This window comes from Vigna angularis, chromosome 10 (genome assembly GCF_016808095.1).
Source record: "Vigna angularis cultivar LongXiaoDou No.4 chromosome 10, ASM1680809v1, whole genome shotgun sequence".
Taxonomy (NCBI): Eukaryota; Viridiplantae; Streptophyta; class Magnoliopsida; order Fabales; family Fabaceae; genus Vigna; species Vigna angularis.
The window spans coordinates 29,559,804-29,582,335 of NC_068979.1; the positions used below are offsets into that span (position 1 = coordinate 29,559,804).

The 22,532-nt window shown below is 31.6% G+C and overlaps 3 protein-coding genes across 3 annotated transcripts; 2 read left to right on the forward strand and 1 right to left on the reverse strand.

Moving 5' to 3' along the window:
- Positions 1 to 1,517: 1,517 nt before the first annotated feature.
- On the forward strand, positions 1,518 to 2,262 carry LOC108323503 (CST complex subunit STN1). The gene has a single exon (XM_017555981.2). It carries the CDS (start codon positions 1,612 to 1,614, stop codon positions 2,116 to 2,118), a length of 507 nt encoding a protein of 168 aa, XP_017411470.1. The 5' UTR covers positions 1,518 to 1,611; the 3' UTR covers positions 2,119 to 2,262.
- Positions 2,263 to 11,175: 8,913 nt separating this feature from the next.
- Positions 11,176 to 17,610, forward strand: LOC108323499 (GTP-binding protein ERG). The gene is made up of 8 exons (XM_017555975.1): positions 11,176 to 11,741; positions 12,799 to 12,888; positions 13,935 to 14,080; positions 15,662 to 15,820; positions 15,946 to 16,012; positions 16,223 to 16,330; positions 16,457 to 16,596; positions 17,086 to 17,610. Exons 1-8 carry the CDS (start codon positions 11,280 to 11,282, stop codon positions 17,171 to 17,173), a joined length of 1,260 nt encoding a protein of 419 aa, XP_017411464.1. The 5' UTR covers positions 11,176 to 11,279; the 3' UTR covers positions 17,174 to 17,610.
- Positions 17,611 to 19,405: 1,795 nt separating this feature from the next.
- On the reverse strand, positions 19,406 to 21,931 carry LOC108323502 (pentatricopeptide repeat-containing protein At1g31430). Its single transcript, XM_017555980.2, has 2 exons — positions 19,917 to 21,931; positions 19,406 to 19,776 (listed from the first exon to the last, which is right to left on the reverse strand). The coding sequence occupies exon 1, from the start codon at positions 21,747 to 21,749 to the stop codon at positions 19,965 to 19,967; it is 1,785 nt and encodes a 594-aa protein (XP_017411469.1). The 5' UTR covers positions 21,750 to 21,931; the 3' UTR covers positions 19,406 to 19,776; positions 19,917 to 19,964.
- Between the last annotated feature and the right edge of the window lie 601 nt (positions 21,932 to 22,532).

A 22,532-nucleotide genomic window follows, 5' to 3' on the forward strand; every position in this document is an offset into this window, starting at 1 on the left:
ACCACATATATCCATAACAAAATATTCATTTTCCACACATATAGTTATCACACTCAAAGAATATATAGAAAATTACCAAACGATAAAAAATAAGAAACAAAGTAAACATATACACTAGCACTTAAATGTGGCTCTCAATGTTGAACTTCTCATAAAAGGGGGCGCTTAAGGCTAGTCTTAGCGCTCAACGCCATTTTTCTCGCAAAAAATGCTCAGCGACACTCCTCTAGCACTCAACATACAAAAATTAAATTGCTTTAGACCTATAGTGAAAGATGATGCTCAATGATACCATGCTACCGCTCAAAGCCAAAACATTTGCAAAACTGGGCACTTAGTGGTGAAAAGGGGTGCTTAGCATTCTAAAGCAAAAATGCTCTCAAACTTGCACAAAAAAGCTTGTGCTTAATGCCCAATCAATATCGCTAAGCGCTACATTAGTTCTCAGCAAATACCAAATTGTGATTTAATCGAACCTGAACCTGATCAATTGCTCAAATTGATATTCTTTTTCATAGAGTTGGTTCAATACAATTTTTATACAATAAAACTTATATTAGTTTGTTCAATTGCTCTACTTTTCAGTCATCTTAGTAACAACACTCCAAATAGCAAACAATCTAATTCAATCATCAAATCACACAACGAAAACTAATCCAATTCAAATAACATACCAATAACATCATAGTTATCAAACTTGCGCACACTAAAGCAACTGACTTCCCTTACTTGAAAAGCAACCAAATAGCTTGATAACCCCTTAAAACATCGTACAAGAAGCACAAATACGATAAAGACACATAATTGGAGCCACTGATCAACAAAGACTAGTAAAAAGAATTCAAACACTACATGTGAGTCAAATAAAGTCACATGTAAAAGAATAACAAATTAAAAAAGAAACAAAAACTAATATTAAAAAAATTAATTGAAACAAACTAAGAAATCTTACAATCTCTTATCTTAAAAAAAAAACGAATCGTATAGTAAGATATCTTATAGAAAAAAAAGTTCTAAGAAAAGTTTTATAAAAAATATATATTTTAAACAATAAAACTCGTTTAAAATATTTTAATTATACTTTAAATTTTTAATATTAAAATATTTAATTCTCGTTATTTTAAATACATTACTAATTCTAAAACACGATTTTTTATACTTTTATATAAACCATTTTTTTTTATTTATTTATTTTAAGCATCACTACATTAGGCTATTATTTTTATTTTGAATTATCTATCTTATACTTTTTAAATTTTAATATATTTCAGAATATTAATTTATCATATGAGTATTGATTTAACACAATTTTAACATTATTATTAATTAAAATTTATTAAAAGTTACAAAATAAAAAAGAATTTCGCCATTAGTTTTCGAGTTAAGTGTATAAAATTATAATTTTGGAAAACATATTGGTTGAGGTTGGATTTGTTTTATTATTATATCTAAATTGATTTATAATTTGAAGTATAGTTTTGGTTTTTATTTATAGGTTTAATATGAATTTCAAATAACTTTTATTACTTTTAAAATTATTTATTAATTTCAGTAGCCACAAGATACAGATAAAAGAAGAAAAAGGAAGAGAAAGAGGTAAAGTTGAGGAAGATGGAAAATGGAAACAACAATGCAGTGGCGCTTCAGAACACGCACGTCAAACTTCTCGCCTTCGATCTCCTATCCTTGACACAATTTCCTTTCCGTTCTCCCGACGCCGCGACGTCGTTTCTCCGCAGAGGAATCCCAATCTCGCGCGTCGAAACCCTTGGCACTATCACCCTGCTCCACCTCAAGCCCGATAGACTCCTCCGCTTCGCCATTGACGATGGCACCGGATGCGTCCCCTGCGTGCTGTGGCTTAACAACGCCAATTCCCCCTCCGTCGTGCGCCGCCGCCGCCACGAGCTCGCCGCGCGCTTCGTCGAAGTGGTGAAGTTTGGAGCGGTTGCGAGGGTGAGGGGCAGACTGAGCCGGTACAAAGGCGGCGTGCAGGTGACCGTGTCGGACGTGGTGACGGAGAGAGATCCGAACGCCGAGATCTTCCACCGCCTGGACTGCATCAGGTTGGCTCGCAACTGTTACAATCTTTTGCCTTCACCTTCTTTAAGAGGATAATAGTAATATTTTTATTTTTATTATTTTACTTTTTTTTTGTTAACTTGCTTATGGATTCTTTTTATTGTATGTAATGTTATATATCCAGATATTTCTATTACCATATTTGAAGAAAAAATGAAATGGATTTTGTTTGATAATTTCAAATTAATTTCTTGAAAAGTATTGCATTTTTTATCTTGAGTTTTTTTATTTTAATTTATGAAAAAGTTAAATTATAATATCTTTGCTTTCAAAAATCACTTGTAGAATAGAAAACAATTAACTATTATTTTATATATTCATCATGAGAAATAATAGTTAATAAAAAATTATTTTTAGTTTAATAAATTTTATATTTAAAACATAATCTTTTAGTTTGCTCATTTTTTTAAATTCGTATTAATTTAGAAGGGAAGAATTCAATGAGATTATTATTTTTACATAAATTAAAAGATTAAATAAATAAATTTTTGTATTGCTATGGAACTTACTTTTGCTATATTGGCTTCTTTTGCATCTTGTATAGTATTTTTTACTTTTTCCATATGCCTAATATGAAGGTATCCTTTCAGCACAAGGTTCCTAACTTTATCCAAAGGAAACATTTTTCTTTGTCAGCTATTATTCAATGTTTTTCTCTAAATCATTTAAATCAAAGATATTAAGTTTTCTCTCTCTCTAAATTTTGTAATATAAAATACAATTTACATCAATTAAAGAGGATATATGTATATTGTATTCAATTTTGAGTTTCTGTATTGTTTAAATTAAAATTAGAAGTCTAGGAATAAAAAAAAACAAAATACAAATTGAATCAAAATTAAAACACAAAACAGATAAAACTATAAAATTAAGATAAGATCAAATATCAATTCATGATTCAATAATCAAATAATTCATTTAAATAGTTATCTTAATGGTGAGATCCAGGTTAATAATTAATTTTAAAATTAGAAATGTAAATTATAATAACAAAGTGTAGGATTATAATTAAGAAAGAGAAAAAGAACTATAAATAATCCTTAAACAAACTTGTTTTGTTTTGATTTTTTGATCTTCAATAATTAATTTTTAGTTCATGAATAACATAATAATACACATGAGAGGGGAAGATGAAGAGTTAAAACAAAAAAGAATGAAAATGAGACGAAGATACTATGAATGAAAATGGGAGTATGAGTCTAATTATCCTATTCATGTTTTCAAAGTAAAAATTCATTTATGTTCAAAGTAAAAATTCGGTTATGTTGGGTACGATATTTTTGTATCATTTCCATCAAAGACAAGTGTATCACTGTGGATGTTTATAGTTTTCTTTTTATTGATTCAAATATTAATTAGATAATTTTTAAAACATAAAAAATATTATATTATCAAATATTTCAAAATGATATACATGTTTGTTTCTAATGTTAAATATAAAAAAGTTATGGTATTAAATATAGAGTATAAAATGACAATCGGATTAAAGTTAAATAGTTATAGAAAAAATAAAAATGATCAAATATGTATTTTAAAAGTAAGTTACAAAATTGAAAATAAAAATATAATGTAAACTTTTAAATTATTTAAAAAAAATTAAAAGTATTTTAATAATTTAAAACAAGATATGTATGAAAACAAATATATAAATGAAGATGAACACGTATATACACATAAGCCCAATATCATTTCTAATTTAAAAGAACTTAAATATTGTTCAGTTAGTACAATGTTTTTTTTCAAAATCAAAATGAGTTCAAATAACATAATTTGACATTCTTAAAAGAAATTATCCCTAAAACTAAAATATAATTAAATAATTTACATATACAAATTTACTATACATTTATATATATATATATATATATATATATATATATATATATATATATATATATATATATATATATATATAACAAAGATGATGCTTTTTTTTTCACCTATCATTATAATTTCTTATAATTATTCGATCACATAGCTAGCAAATACAATTAATTTCTTTTATAGTTTTTCACTACACTTCGAGCTTCCTCTAATCAGACGGTCTCTGTTTGCTCTTCTTTCCAAGCCCTCTGATCAACTTCAATCTCTTTATCTCATCGGTCAACTCCAGTCACTTGCTTGAGCTTCGAGTGCTGGGATCTTTCTTCCTCTTGCTTCCTCTCTCTCGCTTGAACCCTAGCTTTAGGTGTTCTTCAATTGAAATGCTCAAGCCAACTCAAGGGAGCCAAGGCCTCTCCATCAAAATGCATCGTATCAATTAAGTTTAGATGCAGTGTTTTGTATAAGCGGGCTTTAGCCTATCAACAGCCCAAATATCAGTCCACTCCACTCAATTCCAGTTCTCAATGCAGACAAGAAAAATTTAGAGAGTTACTCCCTCAACCATCCCAATTTCTTCCTACACCTCCCTATTTTTTTTTAAATTCCAAAAATACCTTTGGTTAAAGTTTTTTAACTTTTACCATTTACCTTTGTTTACCTTTTTTAAAACCTTAAGTGAGTCGCCCCACTCCCTCACTTTTTCTCTTTCTCTCTTTGCACAAAAATCTTCACCCCTTCACTTTCTCTCTTCCTCTCTTCTTCGTAGACAACCCCCACCCGCTCCCTGTTTCTCTTTGTTTCTTCTTTTGTCAGTGCTTGGTGCTTGGTTCATGCTGTTGTCTGTGTTGTAGATCGCGTTGTGGAGTTTGGTGTTTGGTTTGGTTTCCCATCCAGGTTAGTTGTTGATTTTGAATGTATATATTGTGTTGTGCTCTGTATGTGGTGTGAATGTGTTGTGTATAAATATGTGCTTTGTTGTTTGCTGTGTAAGAGGAAGAAGAAGAGAACTGCGAAGGCTTGAACAAATGTGAGAAATTCGTTGAGCCTTCGACGGATTTTGAGATCTGTTGACAGATGTAAGAAATTCGTTGAGCCTTCAACTAAAACTATATATAATAAACAATTTAAATAAAACATATATAATAAAAAAATTAAAATAAAACATTCAAAATATATTAAGAAAATAATTAAAAACTCTTAAACGAATGTCGATATTCGTTTAAGTCTTAAACGAATATAAAAATTCGTCGACGGATATCGATGTCCGTTGAAGGGTAGACAAATATCGAAATTCGTTCACCCTTCAATGGATGTTGATATCCGTCGACATATTTCAATATCCGTTTAAGACTTAAACGGATATCAACATTCGTTTTAGGGTATTCAGCGCACCTAAGTCGACCTCCACCACCACCGCACCTGTTAGCCACCACCATCGGACTACCTTGTTGCACCACTACCAAGCTCTGCCACTTCCAAGCAAGCACAAACAAGCACAACACAAGCAGAAGCACATCACCTCCACTCATAACCACACCAACACATTCTCAACTGAACATAAAGAAGAAGAAGAAATTGTGGTGCCGTGGTGGGGTGTGGGGGTGCATATATATGTGGGGACCGCATTGATGAAGTATGTGAAGGTTGGTAAAAAGTAAATCTTTTTAACCACCATCATTTAAGTGTTCTGCAAGGGAAAAATGAGAATAAGGAGGTGCATGCAGCAACATGTGATGGTGGAGGGAGTAACGCTCCAAAAATTGTTTTTGTTGGCCACAATGATACAATGCAGCAGCCAATCCCATGTGCAGCAGCCCAAAACAGCGTTTCACTTAAGCCCAAGGTCCAGCCAGCATTTGCAGCAGCAGCAGCCCAATCTAATTGCATCAGCTAAGCAACAGTGTAGTGCAAAACAGTAGACTCAGCGGCGACCCAATTTATTTCCAATCAGCATTGTCGTGGATTTTGTGTGGTTCCCTATGCTTTGTAATTTTTAATTAACTTTCATACGATGGTAAACTATTGATGAATTTTGGAATGTCAGCACAGCGAAGATGTTAAGCTCGTACTGATACCTAACATGACTTTATTTAAAAAACGCTACTGAAAGATAAAAAGACAATTTCCAAAAATAACATTGTAAGAATATTTAAAAACCCTAATAAATTATGATTAATAGAAAATAAATTATATTCCTTAATTATATAAAATTACTACTTAATGGTTTTATTAATATTAAATTCAATTTTAATTATAATAATTAATAATTTTGCAATAACAAGATTCTATTTTGATGAAACCAAAACAAACTAAACCTATGCAGTAAAAAATTTGACAAAACCTTTTAAGAATCAAATGGTTGAATTTTAATATTTTTAAAACTTTTAATGGAAACATTAATAAAATAAAATACCATTAAATAATGCAACTATGAAGTTAAATTTTCATTAATATAATATTTATTCACATCTAAAAAAGCTAAAATTTTGAATTAAAATTTTTCCTTAACAAATCTTAAATGAAAGTTTAATTATAATATATTAATATGTTATAATAATATTATGTTGTTTTTATTTAATTATAATATTAATTCTTTTTTGTAAAGTTACATAATAATTTAAAATATAATTAAAATAACTATACTAAATTTTTAAGTTATAAAATATTAAAGTATAAATGAAATTACAGCAAATGAGTCTTATAATACCCATGTTAAAATATTAACTTTTTAATTCTGGAAAGATAAAAAGCAAATTTTCAAAAATAACAGTGTAAGAATATTTAAAAACCATAAAAAACTATGATTAATAGCGAAAAATATATTTCTTAATTATATAGATTTATTATTTATTGTTTTTAATAATATTAAATTCAAAATTAATTATAATAATTAATAATTTTGCAATAACATGTTGTTATTTTGACCAAACCAAAACAAACTAAACATATATGTAGTTAACAATGCAAAAAATCTTTTAAGAATCAAATGGTTTAATTAGAATATGTTTAAAACTTTTAATGTCAACATTAATAAATTAAAAGACCATTAAATAAGTTAAATTTTCATTGATATTATATTTACTCACATCTAAAAACCACTATAAAAAGCATATCTTGGCTTAGAATTTAAACATTCATACTCTTATATTTGAATACTGTAATAAAGTATTCCTATCTAAATACAAAGTCAAGCACCTTTCTTCTAAAAACATTTTTCCAATGACTTTTCATTTCTATCAAACTTTGTTCATTGGAATTGTAATTGTTGCTATGGTTCTACCTCAAGGTAATTGGTAAAATGTTTCATTTCTCTACTTTAACTTGTTTACGACATATAACTCTCATGAAAAGACATGTTATTACATTTGTTTTTGTTAATGGAAGGCAATGTGAAAATAATTGATAATTTTGTATTTATTTTATGTTTAGAATTAAGATAACATAGGAACAAGATAATAAAGAAGAGAAAAGAGAAATATTATAGTTCAATTGTAATATGTATGTCTATGTCCACACACTGTCTAGGAAGTAAGGATAGAAAAAAATTCTGCGAGTATGAGTATCCGCAAATAAAATTCGCGACGAATAGTTACTACTCGTAGATATTTATTACCTGCGGATAACAGATAACAGGTATTTTAATACGCGCTTCTAAACGGGTCGGGTGTAGGTATTATATTATCCTTCCCACAGGTACCCACTACTCGCAAAAAATAATAATAAAATATTAATTTTTACTTTTTTAAATTAAATTTAATTAAAAATAAAATTAATTTATATTTTATTAGATTAAATTAAATTAAAATTAAATTTTAATTTATATTTAATTTACTTAATATTATATTATATATATTTTTTGTAATTTTATTTAAAAAAATTTAAAAATATATTTTTTTTTAAATTTTGGCGAGTATCTTCGAGTTTTAAAATACTCGAGAATATTTTTTAAATAGATACTTGTACAGTTAGCATGCGGATTGCGGATCAGATTACGAATAAGTATTATCCGTGTCCGACCTGACCCGTTGTCATTTTTGTTTGAAAGTATATTTATTTGTTACAAAATATTAAAAGAAATTGTTTGTAAAATTTGTAAACACTTTTCCATTACAGGACCATTTGTTGCAGAAGCAGTCATTGGAGAACCAATAACAACACAGGGTGAACTAGGACCAAATTGTAACTCATCAACATGCCTTATAGGTGAAGAACTTTGTAATATTTGTTGCATGAGACAAGGAAACCAGGGTGGAATATGTGTAAAAGGAGATTGTCAATGTCAGGAGTAGAATTATAATGTATTCGATAATGTTTATGACAAAAATTAAATAAAATTAATTCTTTTAATTGTCATTTTATTAGGCCTACCATATATGCGAAAACTTAGTATAAATTATTAAATTTGCAAGTTAACAAATTAATATATAAAGAATTAGCATTTTATAGATAATATGTGGAAGAAAAAAAAATGAAACCTAAAAAATTTATAATTTTTATAAGTATTTAATTTAATTCATTTCCTACATAATAATATAACAGAAGAAATTGGAAATAAAAAAATTAGGACAAAAAAATATATGATATGTGTTATATGATAAGTTTAAAATAAAGATTAATTAAAAAACAATAATAATAAGTAACTATGATAGTTAGTAATAGAGATCAATTTAAATTCTAAATCTCAATCAATTATATTTTAAATATTAATACTTTTTAGTTATAACATGATGTCTTAGTAAATATAATGACTAATTGTTTTGAGTCTCTAAACTTAGTTTCTATTAAATAATTTTCTTATATTGCATTATGCATAAATGAAATATAAATTACTTCAAATAACTATTTTACTAATAAAAAAATAAAGTATTTTCAAAATTTCATAACCTATTTGCTCTGTTTTTTTTTTCCATGTGTTCATACTAAACAATGAATTATAATTGAAGTTTCTATATGAAAGGTTCATGAATAAACGAATTCCTATTTTCTTGCTGAATGATACGTAATGATCAAATTAAGGCAAAACAATCCTTACAATATAACTAAAATAACAAAGTATCACACAAAAGATTAACATCTTTAACACTTTATAATATTGTACAAAATGCAAAAACACATTATTGACTTATTTTTATCGATAGGATAAGATTTGACGATAAATGTTAATTACCGACAAATACTTTATTTGATTTGTTAATAGAAATGTTTGTCGATAAGTTATAATTATTGACGAACGTACATATTTAATTTATCGATGAACAAAGTTGTATGTGCAATGGTTAGCTTAATTTCCTGATGAATATAGTTGTCTACGTGTGAGTGTTGTATAAGTTATAATTAGAGTTATGCATGTTAGGACTAAGCTCTTTTGAGTGTTGTTTAGACTGTGTTTAAAGTGGCTCTTTGAGCTGTTAACCAAATCCCTTTTGGTAGGTAGTTTGGTTGAGTGGAGGGCTCTCATGGTATTGAATTCAGGGGACAGATGTCTATGCATAAAAATCTCTAAGAATTGTGTTTGGGCTTGCTTGATTGTAAAGGGTCTTTAGAGTATTGAGTTTAAAATATGGATGTTTCTAAATAAAGAACTTTATGGATTGGTATTTGATGTTCGATTTTTAGATTGTCGAGTTCAGAAGATGATTGTTTCTAAATAGAGAGCTTTAGGGACTAATATTTGGTTTAATGTGGGTGACATAATACTATTAAATGAATATTGCAAGAAGATATGACATGTTGATTTGTTTTTAGGCTTAATACCTATTTTGGTCCTTTTAGTTTTGTTCAAAGTGGTCCTCGACTTTTTCTTCAAAGTGGTTATAATTTTTGTAATTTTTGTTCAATTTGGTTCTTTTTCCTAACGACATCTAAATCGTTAACGACGACTCCACAATGAAATGTTTTCACATTTCTAGTTCGTGGTGACTCTCGCAGTGGTGTGAAGATAAGATGCTCGCGAAGTGCCCACGATTTAGGGGTTTCCTTATTATAGGTTTCTCTTAGTTCTTCTACAGGTTTTTAGTGATGAAGGTGTGAGATCTGTGGTGGAGATTTAGGCTTTTGCGATTTGGGTTTTGGTTTGCAGATTATGGTTCGCGATTTTGGTTTTTGTTTGCAAATCAGGGTTTGTGATTTAGGGGTTTCTTTGTTTCGTGATGTCGTGGTTCTATTTCCTTATAGGTTTCTTTGTGCGATAAAAGGTAATTCACGAGGATGAACGAACTTGGGTATCTCGCGGTTGCACGATGACTTCTCTTGGTTCTTCTGAAGATTTTTGGTGATGAAAGTGCGAGATCTGTGGTGGAGATTTAGGTTTTTGCGATTTGGGTTTCGTTTTGCAAATTAGGATTCACGATTTGAGTTTTTGTTTACAGATTATGGTTTGTGATTTTGGTTTCTGTTCACAGATTAAGGTTCGCGATTTGGGTTTTTGTTTGTAGGTTGTGGTACGAGAAAGAAGATGGTAGTGCATTGTGGCAATGTAATAAAGGGGAGGGAGAGTTTGGTGAGTGATGATGCATTGGCGCTGAAGTCGAGGATGTTGGAAAGAAGATGAGATGATGCGAGAATCAAGTTATTTACTCAGAGCTCATGTGGACACAATGCCGATTTAGAAGCAAAGACCAAATTAAAAAAAAAACACAAAAGTTGAGACGATTTTAAACGTCTTAAAAAGTCGATAATAACTTTGAACAAAATTAACAAAAATAAAAACCAAAATATATATTAAATCTTATTTTTATGTTAACTCATCCTTGTGTATTTATGTTTAAGTGTGACAACATACAAACTGACATTGAAATACATTGAAAAGTGGAAAAGTAAAAAAAATATGCATAAGTGTGAAGAGTGAAAAATAAAAAGAATATAACATAAGAATTTTCTTTTAGATGATATATTATATTCTACTACAATAAAATTTTATGTAAACTGAGTAATTCATGTTATAAATAAAATTTGAGTAAATTTGGTAAATGATCCAATTTTTTTTTCTGAATTATGATTAAAAGTAAATGCTTGTAGCACTGAAATTTTGGAGTGTTATAATATATATTTTTTCATATACCCAAAACATTTTATACGTAAACTAATTTAAATACACATTTTTTAAGATTTAGAATTATCTCCTGTGATAGTAATTTGACATCCCTGAACACATAATACTTGGTATGGAATAATTGACCAGTGTTGACATAATTTTTTTTTTATAAAAAAATATTTATATTTTATTTTCTTAAAATTATAATGTTTACACGGCTAATTAGGTGAGAAAAATAGTGAGATTTTATGAAGAATGAAAACCCTGAGCCAAGCATCCCCTTAAACCCCAAAGGCGAAAAGCAACAGAGTTCCCATTCCATGGTCGTCGAATCACGACAATGAAAGCCTTGAGAACCCTAAGAAGGACCCTCTATTTCCCCGCCTCTCACGCTCCCACCCCTCTTTTCTTCTCCGCCCAACCGCAGCCTCAGCCTCGCCCCGACGACCCCACCACCTCCGCGGACTCCGACTCCGTCTTCGACAGCTCCCACTATGCCCTCGACACGGACCCCGGGCCCAAGCTCGGGCCCACGTGGGACGACAAGTACCGGGCCCGCGCGGACCGGGTGGTGTTTGGAGAAGAGGGCCCGAAGGGGAAACTGCGGCTGAAGGAGGAGCAAGATGAGATGAGGAGAAGGATTCTAGCCAAGGCCTTGCTCGAAGCCGCGGTGGAAAACGAGGAGGAAGATGAGGAAGTAGAAGGAGCGAAAGGCATGGTGAAGGAGGAAGAGCAAAAATCGTTGTCCGTGGGAATCATTGGCGCTCCCAACGCTGGCAAGTCTGCGCTAACTAATTTTATGGTTCGTTCCAAGTAATAATCGTATCATTCGCAAATTCTCAAGTTCATTTCTAGTATCGTAATTTTTCTCACTGGTATTCTTCAACGTTCTAAATTGCTGTCACGGTTGCAGTTTTTGTTGCGTTCCTTCTTGTTATGACCAAAAACAATAATTTTAGAAAAATACGAAAAAAAAAATGGAGAACCAAAATTGAAAACCTCAATTACGGTCATGGAGATCCAAAAAGCTTAGGTGTTGAGGTCGAAATGGCACTTGCTGAGCAATATTTAGTTTCATGACTTGTTCGGTTTTTAGTTTGGGATGCTTCAAAGTAGTGGAAAGTAAACTCGTAAACTCAGTTTCATGAAATGTGTGGTTACCTTCAAAAGGTTTGCTTGCACGTTAATTTTTGTCCGGAAACTCAGTTTATATAAGCAAGTCATGAGTTAAACTTAATTTTGAAATAAAACGTAAAGTTTACAAACTTTAATGCGAAGATGTAGTTGAGCATTGTGCCAGAGTTGCAATTGTTGACCACTTCTGATGAAAAATTGCACATAAATATGGAGAATTGCAGACAAATGCAGCTCATTGTGCCTCAATTTCAGTGGTGCAGATCGCAAAAGCCTTAATGTTGTGGAAGAAATGTGGTTGCCAAAATTTTTAACAAAATAATTTTTTTTGAAATATATGACACATTGTGGACAAATGTGGTTCATATGGCCACGATTATGGTTGTGGAGATCACAAAATCCTCTATGTTCTGGCTGAAATTGCGGTTGCTGACTGTTTCTTAATATCTTGTGTGATTTGATTATATACGCATATCTTTGCAAAGAGGTTATGGGACTAAATTAACGTTTTTAAAACATTGATTGCTTGATTCTGTTGATCATTGAGGAAGAATAAATAATCGATTAACGAGTTTTTAGGTGACATTGATCTTTTAAGAAGTAGTAGGTGATGCCTAACTGTATATTTTCAGAATTTATGCTTCCTACCTAGCATCTTCGGTGGTGGATGATCTCATCATTTTTTTTTTCTGAATGTGATGTATGCATTTTCTGATTTGTCTTAGGTTGGGACAAAGGTAGCAGCAGTTTCACGGAAGACAAATACCACAACTCATGAAATTGTGGGAGTATTGACAAAAGGAGACACCCAAATTGTGAGTGACTGGTTTGCTTGTGTTACTTCTTTGTGGGTAAAAAGGAACACTGACAGAACGAGTAGACCTCTTCCATTGGAGCTAGGTGGTTGTACTATTATGATTTATAACATATTACCTTCAATAAATTAGGAGACTTTTGTTTATGGATATATGATTCTCATTTGTTCCAAAATGTGGTTTTTGAAATGCTTGATTAAACAGGTGTCAGTTCGTCTGAGAATGATATACTTAACCTGTAGAATTGTTGCATCTGGTAAAATATTCTATATTCAAATAATAACAGTAATAGACTAGCTAGTCCATTTCTATTATTGGTATATGCATGATCACTAATCAATGAACCTTGATATTCTTTATGTGATTCATTCTGAAAATTGAAGAGATTATTTCATTGTGAAATGAGGATATTTTTTCACTTTAGCAGGTAGGATATCTTTTCAAGTCTAACGCTAGTAGACCCTTATGTACATTGTATTTCAATTTGCGAAATGTAATTCAATGATCATGGGAGGGAAGTGAAGAATCCAGTTAAAGAATTTTCTTTTCCTTATATTAACATAGCAGCTTTTGCTGTACGTTTCTCAACGATACCATTTTACTTGAATGAGTTTGGAGACCATGTTGAGGCCTAGAAAAAAGTGGATGTTGACTGTGATGGTGACAAGTGACATGAAAAGGTGTTCTCAGGAGGTTTTAGCTTAGAATTAAAGTACCCATTGCTGCAGATTTCCTTGAACTGTTATACAGCTTATGACTAAAAATCCAACTAAACTATGTGCAAGCATTTTGATATATTCTACTCTACCTTTACATTTTTACTACTTCCAATGCTTTATGTCGTTCTCAACCTACCACTTGTAAGCCTTGCCTTTTGTCATTTGTTTATGATTTGCTGAATTATATTTATTAAGAACTTTGAATTGAAGATTTAGTTATCCACGATCTTGCTATTTTATTCTTGTTTTTATAGGCCTAAAATTTGATTTTTATTAATACATTTTACTTATCTACATATACTCAGTGTTGTAATATTCTTTTTGCAGTGTTTTTTTGATACACCAGGGCTCATGTTGAATATCGCTGGATTTCCTTATAGGGATGTCAAAGTCCGTGTTGAAAGTGCTTGGAGTTCTGTCAATCTCTATGAAGTGCTCATAGTCATTTTTGATGTTCATAGACATATTACCAGGTCAAGGTTTATTAAATAAATTATGGAGTTGTCTTAGTCTTGTGTTTCTACCTATTGCTTTCTATATTAAGTCTCTGTTTTGATAACCTTTTCTATAGGTGTTTATAAAAGAAGATACCTAGGTAAAATGTATTGAATTCAGTTACAAGTTAAAATCTTCTCAGATTTTGGAGAACTTAAAAAGAGATTTTTTTTTTAAAAAAAGATTAAGTGTATATGTGTTTTATAACTTATAGGAGAAGCTCAATTCATTTTACTTTTTTGTTTTTTTCCTATAAGGTTTTGTGAAGAAGTTTATCCAAATAGAGGCCATAGGTTTTTGGGGGAATTGCAAATAACAAACCCATGTTAAAATTGTGTATGTTGAAATAAAATGGTGGGGGCACCGTTTAAAATGTCTTGTAATTAAGTGTTCATTTATTTTAAGTACTACTTTAGCAAGAGTTCATTCATATTTTAGACGTGCCCAATTTTTCTATTTTATTTATCCTAGTATATATGGCTTTGGTTGTTTTTCCCTATAAGACATGCCTTTGAGTTTTCTGAAAATGTGATATGAATAATGTCTACCCTTCTATTAGTATTTACCTTATCTCTCAGTATACCTTTGGGATATTCTGTATACCTTTGAACTTTTAAAAATATTTATGCGTTAAACTCTAGGAAAGAGAGAAACATTGAGCTGAAACCGTGTAATTCTATGAAAACATGGGTGCTTTATTTATATTGAGAAAAAAATAATCTATACAATTAATATTAGTATTTACCTTATCTCTCTCAGTTAGTCAGATTATATAGCTACTTAACTTAATCTATGGACAATCCTTTGGGATATTCTGTATACCTTTGAATTTTTTAAAATATTTATGCGTTAAACACTAGGAAAGAGAGAAATTTGTATGCTTGGATTGAGTTTATTTGTTCCAAGCTTGGTACATACAATTTGTATACTCTAGTTTAAGGGGGAGTGTTAGAATATTTACCCTATTTATTATTGTTAGAGTATTTACCCTATTTATTATTGTTAGAGTATTTACCCTATTTATCATTGTTAGAGTATTTACCCTATTTATCATTATTGTATTAGAACTACCTATTTTGTATCAGAACTTTCTTACATATAGAATGAGAGTGAGAGGGATCTTTCAAGCCTTCTAGAATTATTTTACAGTTTCAATCTCAAGTGGATCAATTCCTTATTTCAATAGTTATAACAACCTTACTCAAGCTTGAGCTTATAGGTCGTATATAACCAATCCTTGGTGAATATTTTAGTCAATTGTTTACTAGAGTTGACAAATCTAGTTGTGATAACTTTATATTTTAATTTTTCTTGTAAAAAATAACAATCTGCCACAATATTTTTGGTCCTCTCATGAAAGAGAGGATTAGAGACAATGTGTGATCTTGTTTTGTTGAGATTATTATTTTGATTAGCAATAGGCCAAATCAATTGCAACCTGTTATCACAATATTTTTGCCTCTTAATCTTTTTCCCTTACTATAGTTTTATGTTTTGATGGCACATTTTCTTTGTATTGTTATTGTGACCACATCCTATTAAAAATTTGATTAAAACAGGCCTGATCAAAGAGTGATACAATTAATTAAACGAATGGGAACTCGATCGGTTCTAAATCAAAGGCGAATTTTGTGTATGAATAAGATTGATTTAGTAGAGAAAAAGAAAGACTTGTTGAAGGTTGCTGAAGAGTTCAAAGATCTTCCTGGATATGAAAGGTAAGGTTTTGTCGTGGAAAGACTAGGATAGACAATGGTCTGCAGTATGATGGCAACTTTTGTGTGGATTGACTCTAGTTCTTAAGCTAGCTTCTAATACCTTTTTTTTTTTAAATATTATTTAGGCATTTCATGATATCAGGATTGAAGGGGGCTGGTGTAAAAGATTTGACTCAGTACTTGATGGAGCAGGCATGGATCTTTCTATTTCTACTGTCTTGTTGGTGTAAACAAATAATTCAATAGTTCTTCTAAAAAAATAGCAATGTGTTCTTTTGTTATTTTGCATATTTGCATTTATTTTCTTTTGCAATTACATTTTTTATAGTTCTTGCAGTTGCCGATATCTTTGACTAGATAATCCTCGCTTAATTTTGGTTTTTTATTGTTTCTTATGCATAGGCCGTTCAACGACCCTGGGAAGAGGATCCCCTTAGCATGAGTGAGGAAGTTATGAAGATGATAGCAGTAGAAGTCGTGCGTGAAAGGTTATTGGACCACGTACATCAGGTAGTTGTTGAATCCAATCCATTCATTCTTGTAATATGTAGCTAAAAATTGTGAGAAATATATGGTATGATTTGGCTAATTGTGTAACAATATTATATATATTGACCAGCAAATTTATCAATTCAGGAAATTCCGTATGATATTGAACATCGATTGATTGATTGGAAAGAGTTACGAGATGGTTCTCTTAGGATCGAGCAGCACTTCATCACTAACAAATTAAGCCAACGCAAGATTATTGTGGGGAAGAATGGCTCAAAAATTGGGTAACGTATATTTTAGCCTTTCCTTTATGTAGCTTAACAGAGTTTGCTATTATTAATTTTATCAGTTTCTCCTGTTTTGAATATTATATGACATGATTGGAATGCTTTGGTTTAAGTTCAATCAAAATATATGCGAAAAACAAGGGTGTCTCCATCTTGTTTTGTGCTATATCTTTGAGATTTTCAAGTTTAGTTGTGCACTTTTGGTTAATCATGATGGTTTTCTGAACTCAGGAATAGAAGCGATAAACGTCTTATGCTGGAAATTTTCCATTTTCTGTAGATTGTTCCGTTTTAATCTTAGGTCTTATTTTATTTCATTTTGTTGTCTGAATCTACCTTCCTCATGCCCTCATCCATCTCCTGTAAGGCAGTGTATGCTTTTTGCATTAACTTTTTCACCCCTGCATCCTTCAGATGAACAGGTATTTGGGTTTTCATTATGTTGAGGTAAGGAAACTTTTGTTTATATACGCTTGTTTATTACAGGAGAATAGGAATTGAAGCCAATGAAGAGCTAAGGTCCATTTTCAAAAGGCAAGTGCATCTAATTCTCAAAGTTAGTCATAAAAAGTGATTCTGGCATAGATTCGATGTTGAAGTATCCCTTCTTTGCCACACTCTGCTATGCTGTATGTGAAATGCCAAAGCTGTTCTGCAAAGTAACAAAACCATGCTAGATGTCATGGTGATCTTGGAGAAAATCATGGGTACAGGTTGAGTTCATTTTTGATCGTTCGTACGAGCAAAGTGTTGTGCCTATTGTTTTACTGTGTATGAGTTTCGAAAGGAAATTTCCATATTCTGTTTTTGTTTACTCAAATATAATTTGGTTTATACATGGTTCTATAAAAGTAGACAATTAGCACATTAGCTCTGAAGTTGTATGATTTTTACTTTGGGTTGCCTTAGAGTTGCCCATTGGCCCTCTCTCATTTGGTGAGATAAGAGACTTTGCTATTGTGTAATTTTATCTTATGTACAGAAATCGAGTATCAAGCTGTGCTTAATTCACATCTCGTGTTATCTAAACATTGTAAGGTTGTTATGTGCGAAACTAGAAATTGGTTTCTCCTCTTCAACTTGGAAATAAGTTTGAGCAACACTCTTGAAGGTTGGATTTGGAAGCTTTGGAAGCGTTAGATTTGATCTGTAAGAAAAAATTATGTAAGTTTCCATTAATTCAAAAGTTTTGTTTAATCAAGAATAAGAATGTTAAAACATCATTATATTATCTGGGATCCTAATTAAGTAAATATCTCAACTAGTATTATCAAACATATGCAACGTCCCTAAATACATATAAAATTAAGGAAGAAACAAACATTTAGGGCTATACTTTACTGTTCTTAATCCTACTAATAGTAACATTATTAGTATATTCAATTTCTTTCCTAAACGTCAAATCCTTGAACTCACGTGCTTTAAAAGTTTCATACAATTTAGCCATAAACAATTGGTTTTTTAATAAGTTTTCGTATCTTAAAATAATTTAAACAAATTTAAAGAGTAAGGAAAAGAGAAAATTATATAGGTAATTTTTATACTGGTTCGAATCACACATATCCTACATCTAGTTGTTAGAACACATATCTTGTTACTCAAGAGATGAAACTCACTTCTCCTAAAACCCATAAGGGATGAACATCTCCTCTGAATGTTTCACGAAGGATGAACACCTCTTTTGAATCTTTACAAAGGATGACAACCTTTTAACAAAAACACTCAATCACACTCCTAGTAAAAGTTCTCGCTCTATGCCAACACGTCAAGTTCTCAAAGCCACAACACAAGGGTTACACAATCCCTAGAACACTAATCATCGCCTAGAACACTAATCATCGCGTGCAACATATAAGAATTTCGAAATAAACGTATTTAGTATGTTGTACTTTAGAATGAGTTTGAATCTAATTTATAGAGATCTTGTCCAAGGATACCATAAAAAAAATTCTTTGTCAACTAATTAACGTATCAAAATCAATTATCCACTTATGGTAATTGATTATACATACCTCAAAAAATCTATTGTCAACTAATTAACGTGTCAAAATCAATTATCCACTTATAATAATTGATTATGCATTTAATGAATGTACAATGGTAAATAAAACTTATTTAAAAATTCTGATAATTGCTCGTGATAATCAATTATGACAAGTCATAACTTATTACTAATAATAGATTATTACAATTTGATAATCGATTATCTTGAATATAAGATGAAGTTTTCTTATTTAAAATGCATTTTAACGCAACCAGGCAAACAATACATAGAATCAAAGATAAACTACATCCTATACATAAACCTACTAATTTACAAAAGTTTTAATCCAAGACAAATCTTCATGAAGATCTTTTTGCAATAAAAGCACTTAAGACTTAATTTTGAGATATTATCAAAACTTATTCTCTTCAACTTTATGCTAACCGTTTCCAACCTCAAAATGGAAAATACCTACTCACCAGCTTAAGAGTAATGTTAGAATGTGTTTTATTAGCTGTATTATTTCTGTCAAGTTTGTGTTTTGTTGTTTCCTTATTTAGCATATTATAAGAGTATATGACGAGGATATCCCTTAATCATAGGAATTCGGTTGTCTACGTGTTATTATTATACTTTCTAAAGTAGCTTTCTAGTCTTACAGCATAATATATTAAAAATGATTCTACCTTAAATTATAAGACTATTTATGATGGCCCATTTAGCAGCTTTGGGCTCGGTTGTGGCTACGCAACAATAGTGCACTGTTTAAAACCGTCGTGACAATGTTATAGTTAAAAAATTAAAATAGAAAATGTTGTTCAAACTAAAGATTTGTGAGGTTTATGTTGGAGCCGTTCTTGAGAACAGAGGATGAAGAAAAGATACTTGGCGCTGTTGAAATAATCTGTAATTCTGAATCATATAAAGAGAGACCTGTGTTACAATGCCAATGTGGAACTGAGGATGGTATTGCCAAGTATACAAGCTAACATTAGGACATAGTCTTACTCCAAACAAGAAGAGTGAAATATAAATCAATAGCAACCGATGTTCAAACCCACCATTTTGCCTTCTACATCAGATTCTCTTACGAGTAAGACAGGAAGTCATTCGTTTTAGTTCTCCATCCAGCCAAAAAGATAGTAGCCATTCATTTTCCTCCAATAGTCCATAAACATGAAACATTGTGTATTCTGCGATTGTATGCAAAATTCACTGAACTGAAGAGTTCCATGGTAAAAATAAAACATTTGAACGTGAAACTTCCATATTGCTTTTACCAGTTAAAAAATCACGATTCAAACTAAAAGATTGTAAATCAATTGTTGATTACCTCTCTACTTTCGCAAGACCAATTTTGGTCCAGATATGGGAAAGGGCCTCACTCATGACTCAACCTCTGTTGCCACATTCCATCCACCTCAATGGCACTATATCCTGGTACCTTTTTGATTCCCATATCTTTCATCTTACTTCTCACCTTTCTCACATCTTCCCATCTGTCAGCAGAGGCATAAATGCTAGCAAGAAGTGTGTGAGGAGTTGAATCGCTTGATTTAACTTTCGCCAGTGCTGTAGCAAGCCTTTCACCCATATCAATATTGCTATAAGTTCTGCAGGCACTTAACAAAGCTCCATAGAGTGGAACTATTATTTCATTGTTTTCATCTGGTAACATTCTTACCAACTCTTCTGCCTCTTGTAACAGTCCGGCTCGACCAAGAAGGTCAATGAAACACCCATAGTGCTCTAAATTTGGCTCAATGTGATACACACTTGACATGGAATGAAATAACTTTCTGCCTTCTTCAACCAATCCTGCATGTGTACAAGCACTTAAAACAGCAATGAAGGTAACATCATCAGGTTTAAACCCACACACTTGCATTGCTTCAAATAACTCAAGTGCTTTACTTGTTTTACCATTCATGGCCAGCCCACATATAATTGCAGTCCATGAGGCAGTGTCCTTTTCCTTCAATCCATAAAAAATCTCCGAAGCTATATCTATGCAACCGCATTTAGCATACATTTCAATAAGGGCAGTACCAACCACAACATCCACTAGGATTCTGTTTTCATCTATGTAATTATGAATCCACTTGCCTTGCTCTAGAGCTCCCGATTCAGCACAACCCGTAAGAAGAGTAACCACAACGAAGTTATCCGGTCTCACACCTCTCATCTGCATCTCCCCAAACAATGCAATTGCCTCTTCAAAACGATTAAACTGCACATACCCATTAATCATAGCTGTCCAAAGAACAATATCCCTACTTGGACTCCTCTCAAAATAATCTCGAGCTTGATCCAACAAACCACAGGTCACATACCCGTTTACCATGCTGGTCCAACAATTCACATTCTTAACGGTCATTGCATCGAAAATCTGCTGGGCGACGCTCACATGCCCACACTTACAATACATGTCTAACAAAGCATTCCCCATTATAGTAGTAAAATCCAGTTCATTCACAATGTAATAGTGAATTTCCTTACCAAGCTCCAAATTTCTCAACACCGTACACGCGGACAGACTGCTCACAACCGTGGCTTCATTAGGCTTTTCATTGCTCTCCTTTCGCATTCGCCGGTAAACATCCACTGCCTCCTGGAACTTCTTGCACCTGACATAACCCGAAATCATGATGTTCCAAGAAACCGTATCCCTCTCAGGCATTTCCTCAAACACCTGCGTGAAGCCGTCAACCAGGCCCAACTCTGCATACATGTCCATCAACGAGTTACCCACATAAGCGTCAAACTCAAGGCCAGTCTTAACCACAAAAGCATGAACCTTTTTTCCTTCCCCAACCTCCCCAATGCAACCAATACCCTTCAAGACATAAGGGTAGGTGTAGTTATCAGGCCACACACCATGCTCCCTAAGTTGCTGAAACAGAGAAAGGGCACTCCTAAAGCTACCCCTTTTCACAAAGGCCTTGATCATGAGGTTATAGATAAACAAAGAGGGGGTATGAATGTATTTGAAGATTCTGTTTGCATAGTTAAAATCCCCTAGTGATGAGTCCATGGAAAAGGCCATGAGCTTGTTAAGGATGTCTCTATCTTGTTGAAGGCCAACACTGAATATGTGGGCCTGAATTTGCTTCAATTGGGACATGGATTTGCAGCTTTTGAGAAGAGAAATGTATGTGCCCTTCATCAGTTTTAAACAAATCACTGCTTTGTTGGTTATTTGATGATCACATCATAAAATGTAGAATGAAATAGGTAAACATTATCCGCAAGTTGTTGGGACCGAAGGCAGAATGAAACAAAAAAGAAAAAACAGTAGATTTTGTATGTGATGGATGGAACTGAGTTTGAAAGGTTAGGTGGCGCGAGTGGATCTAGATCTGAACGACTCTGTTATTTTGACATTCATAGAAATATTTCCATCCTATTTTGCTTTTTAATTTTTTTATAATACAAAAAATTATTTTTTTAATAATTATTTTACGTATAAAAGTGAATTGTCAAGTGACTAAGTACGTATAAAAAAAATCATTTTCCTACATTGAAATAATAAAGAAAGTACAAGTATCAAAACTGTATAATTGTATAATTGTAGAAAACATGACATTGACAAGCTAAGAATGAAAGATCAAAAGAAAATATACATTTTAGGTATTTGTGAGCAACGTTGTATTTGGCAAATGTTCTATTAAATATAAAATTGATGATTAAATTGAATTTATCATAGATAAAGGAACGCTAAAGCATGGGAATAAATTCTTTTGAAATTTGATTTTCTTTTCCATAGCCTTCAAGTAGGTGTATATACATGAGGCCCACTACATTCTATCTCAGTGGGGTTCTTGGGTTGGGTTGTCTAATATTTTTTTTAAGAAAAAAATATTATCTGATTCCGTAAAATAATATTGGATACGGTGTAGTTTCTGCATTTTTTATATTAAACTTAATTTAACTCAAATTACTCATGTTG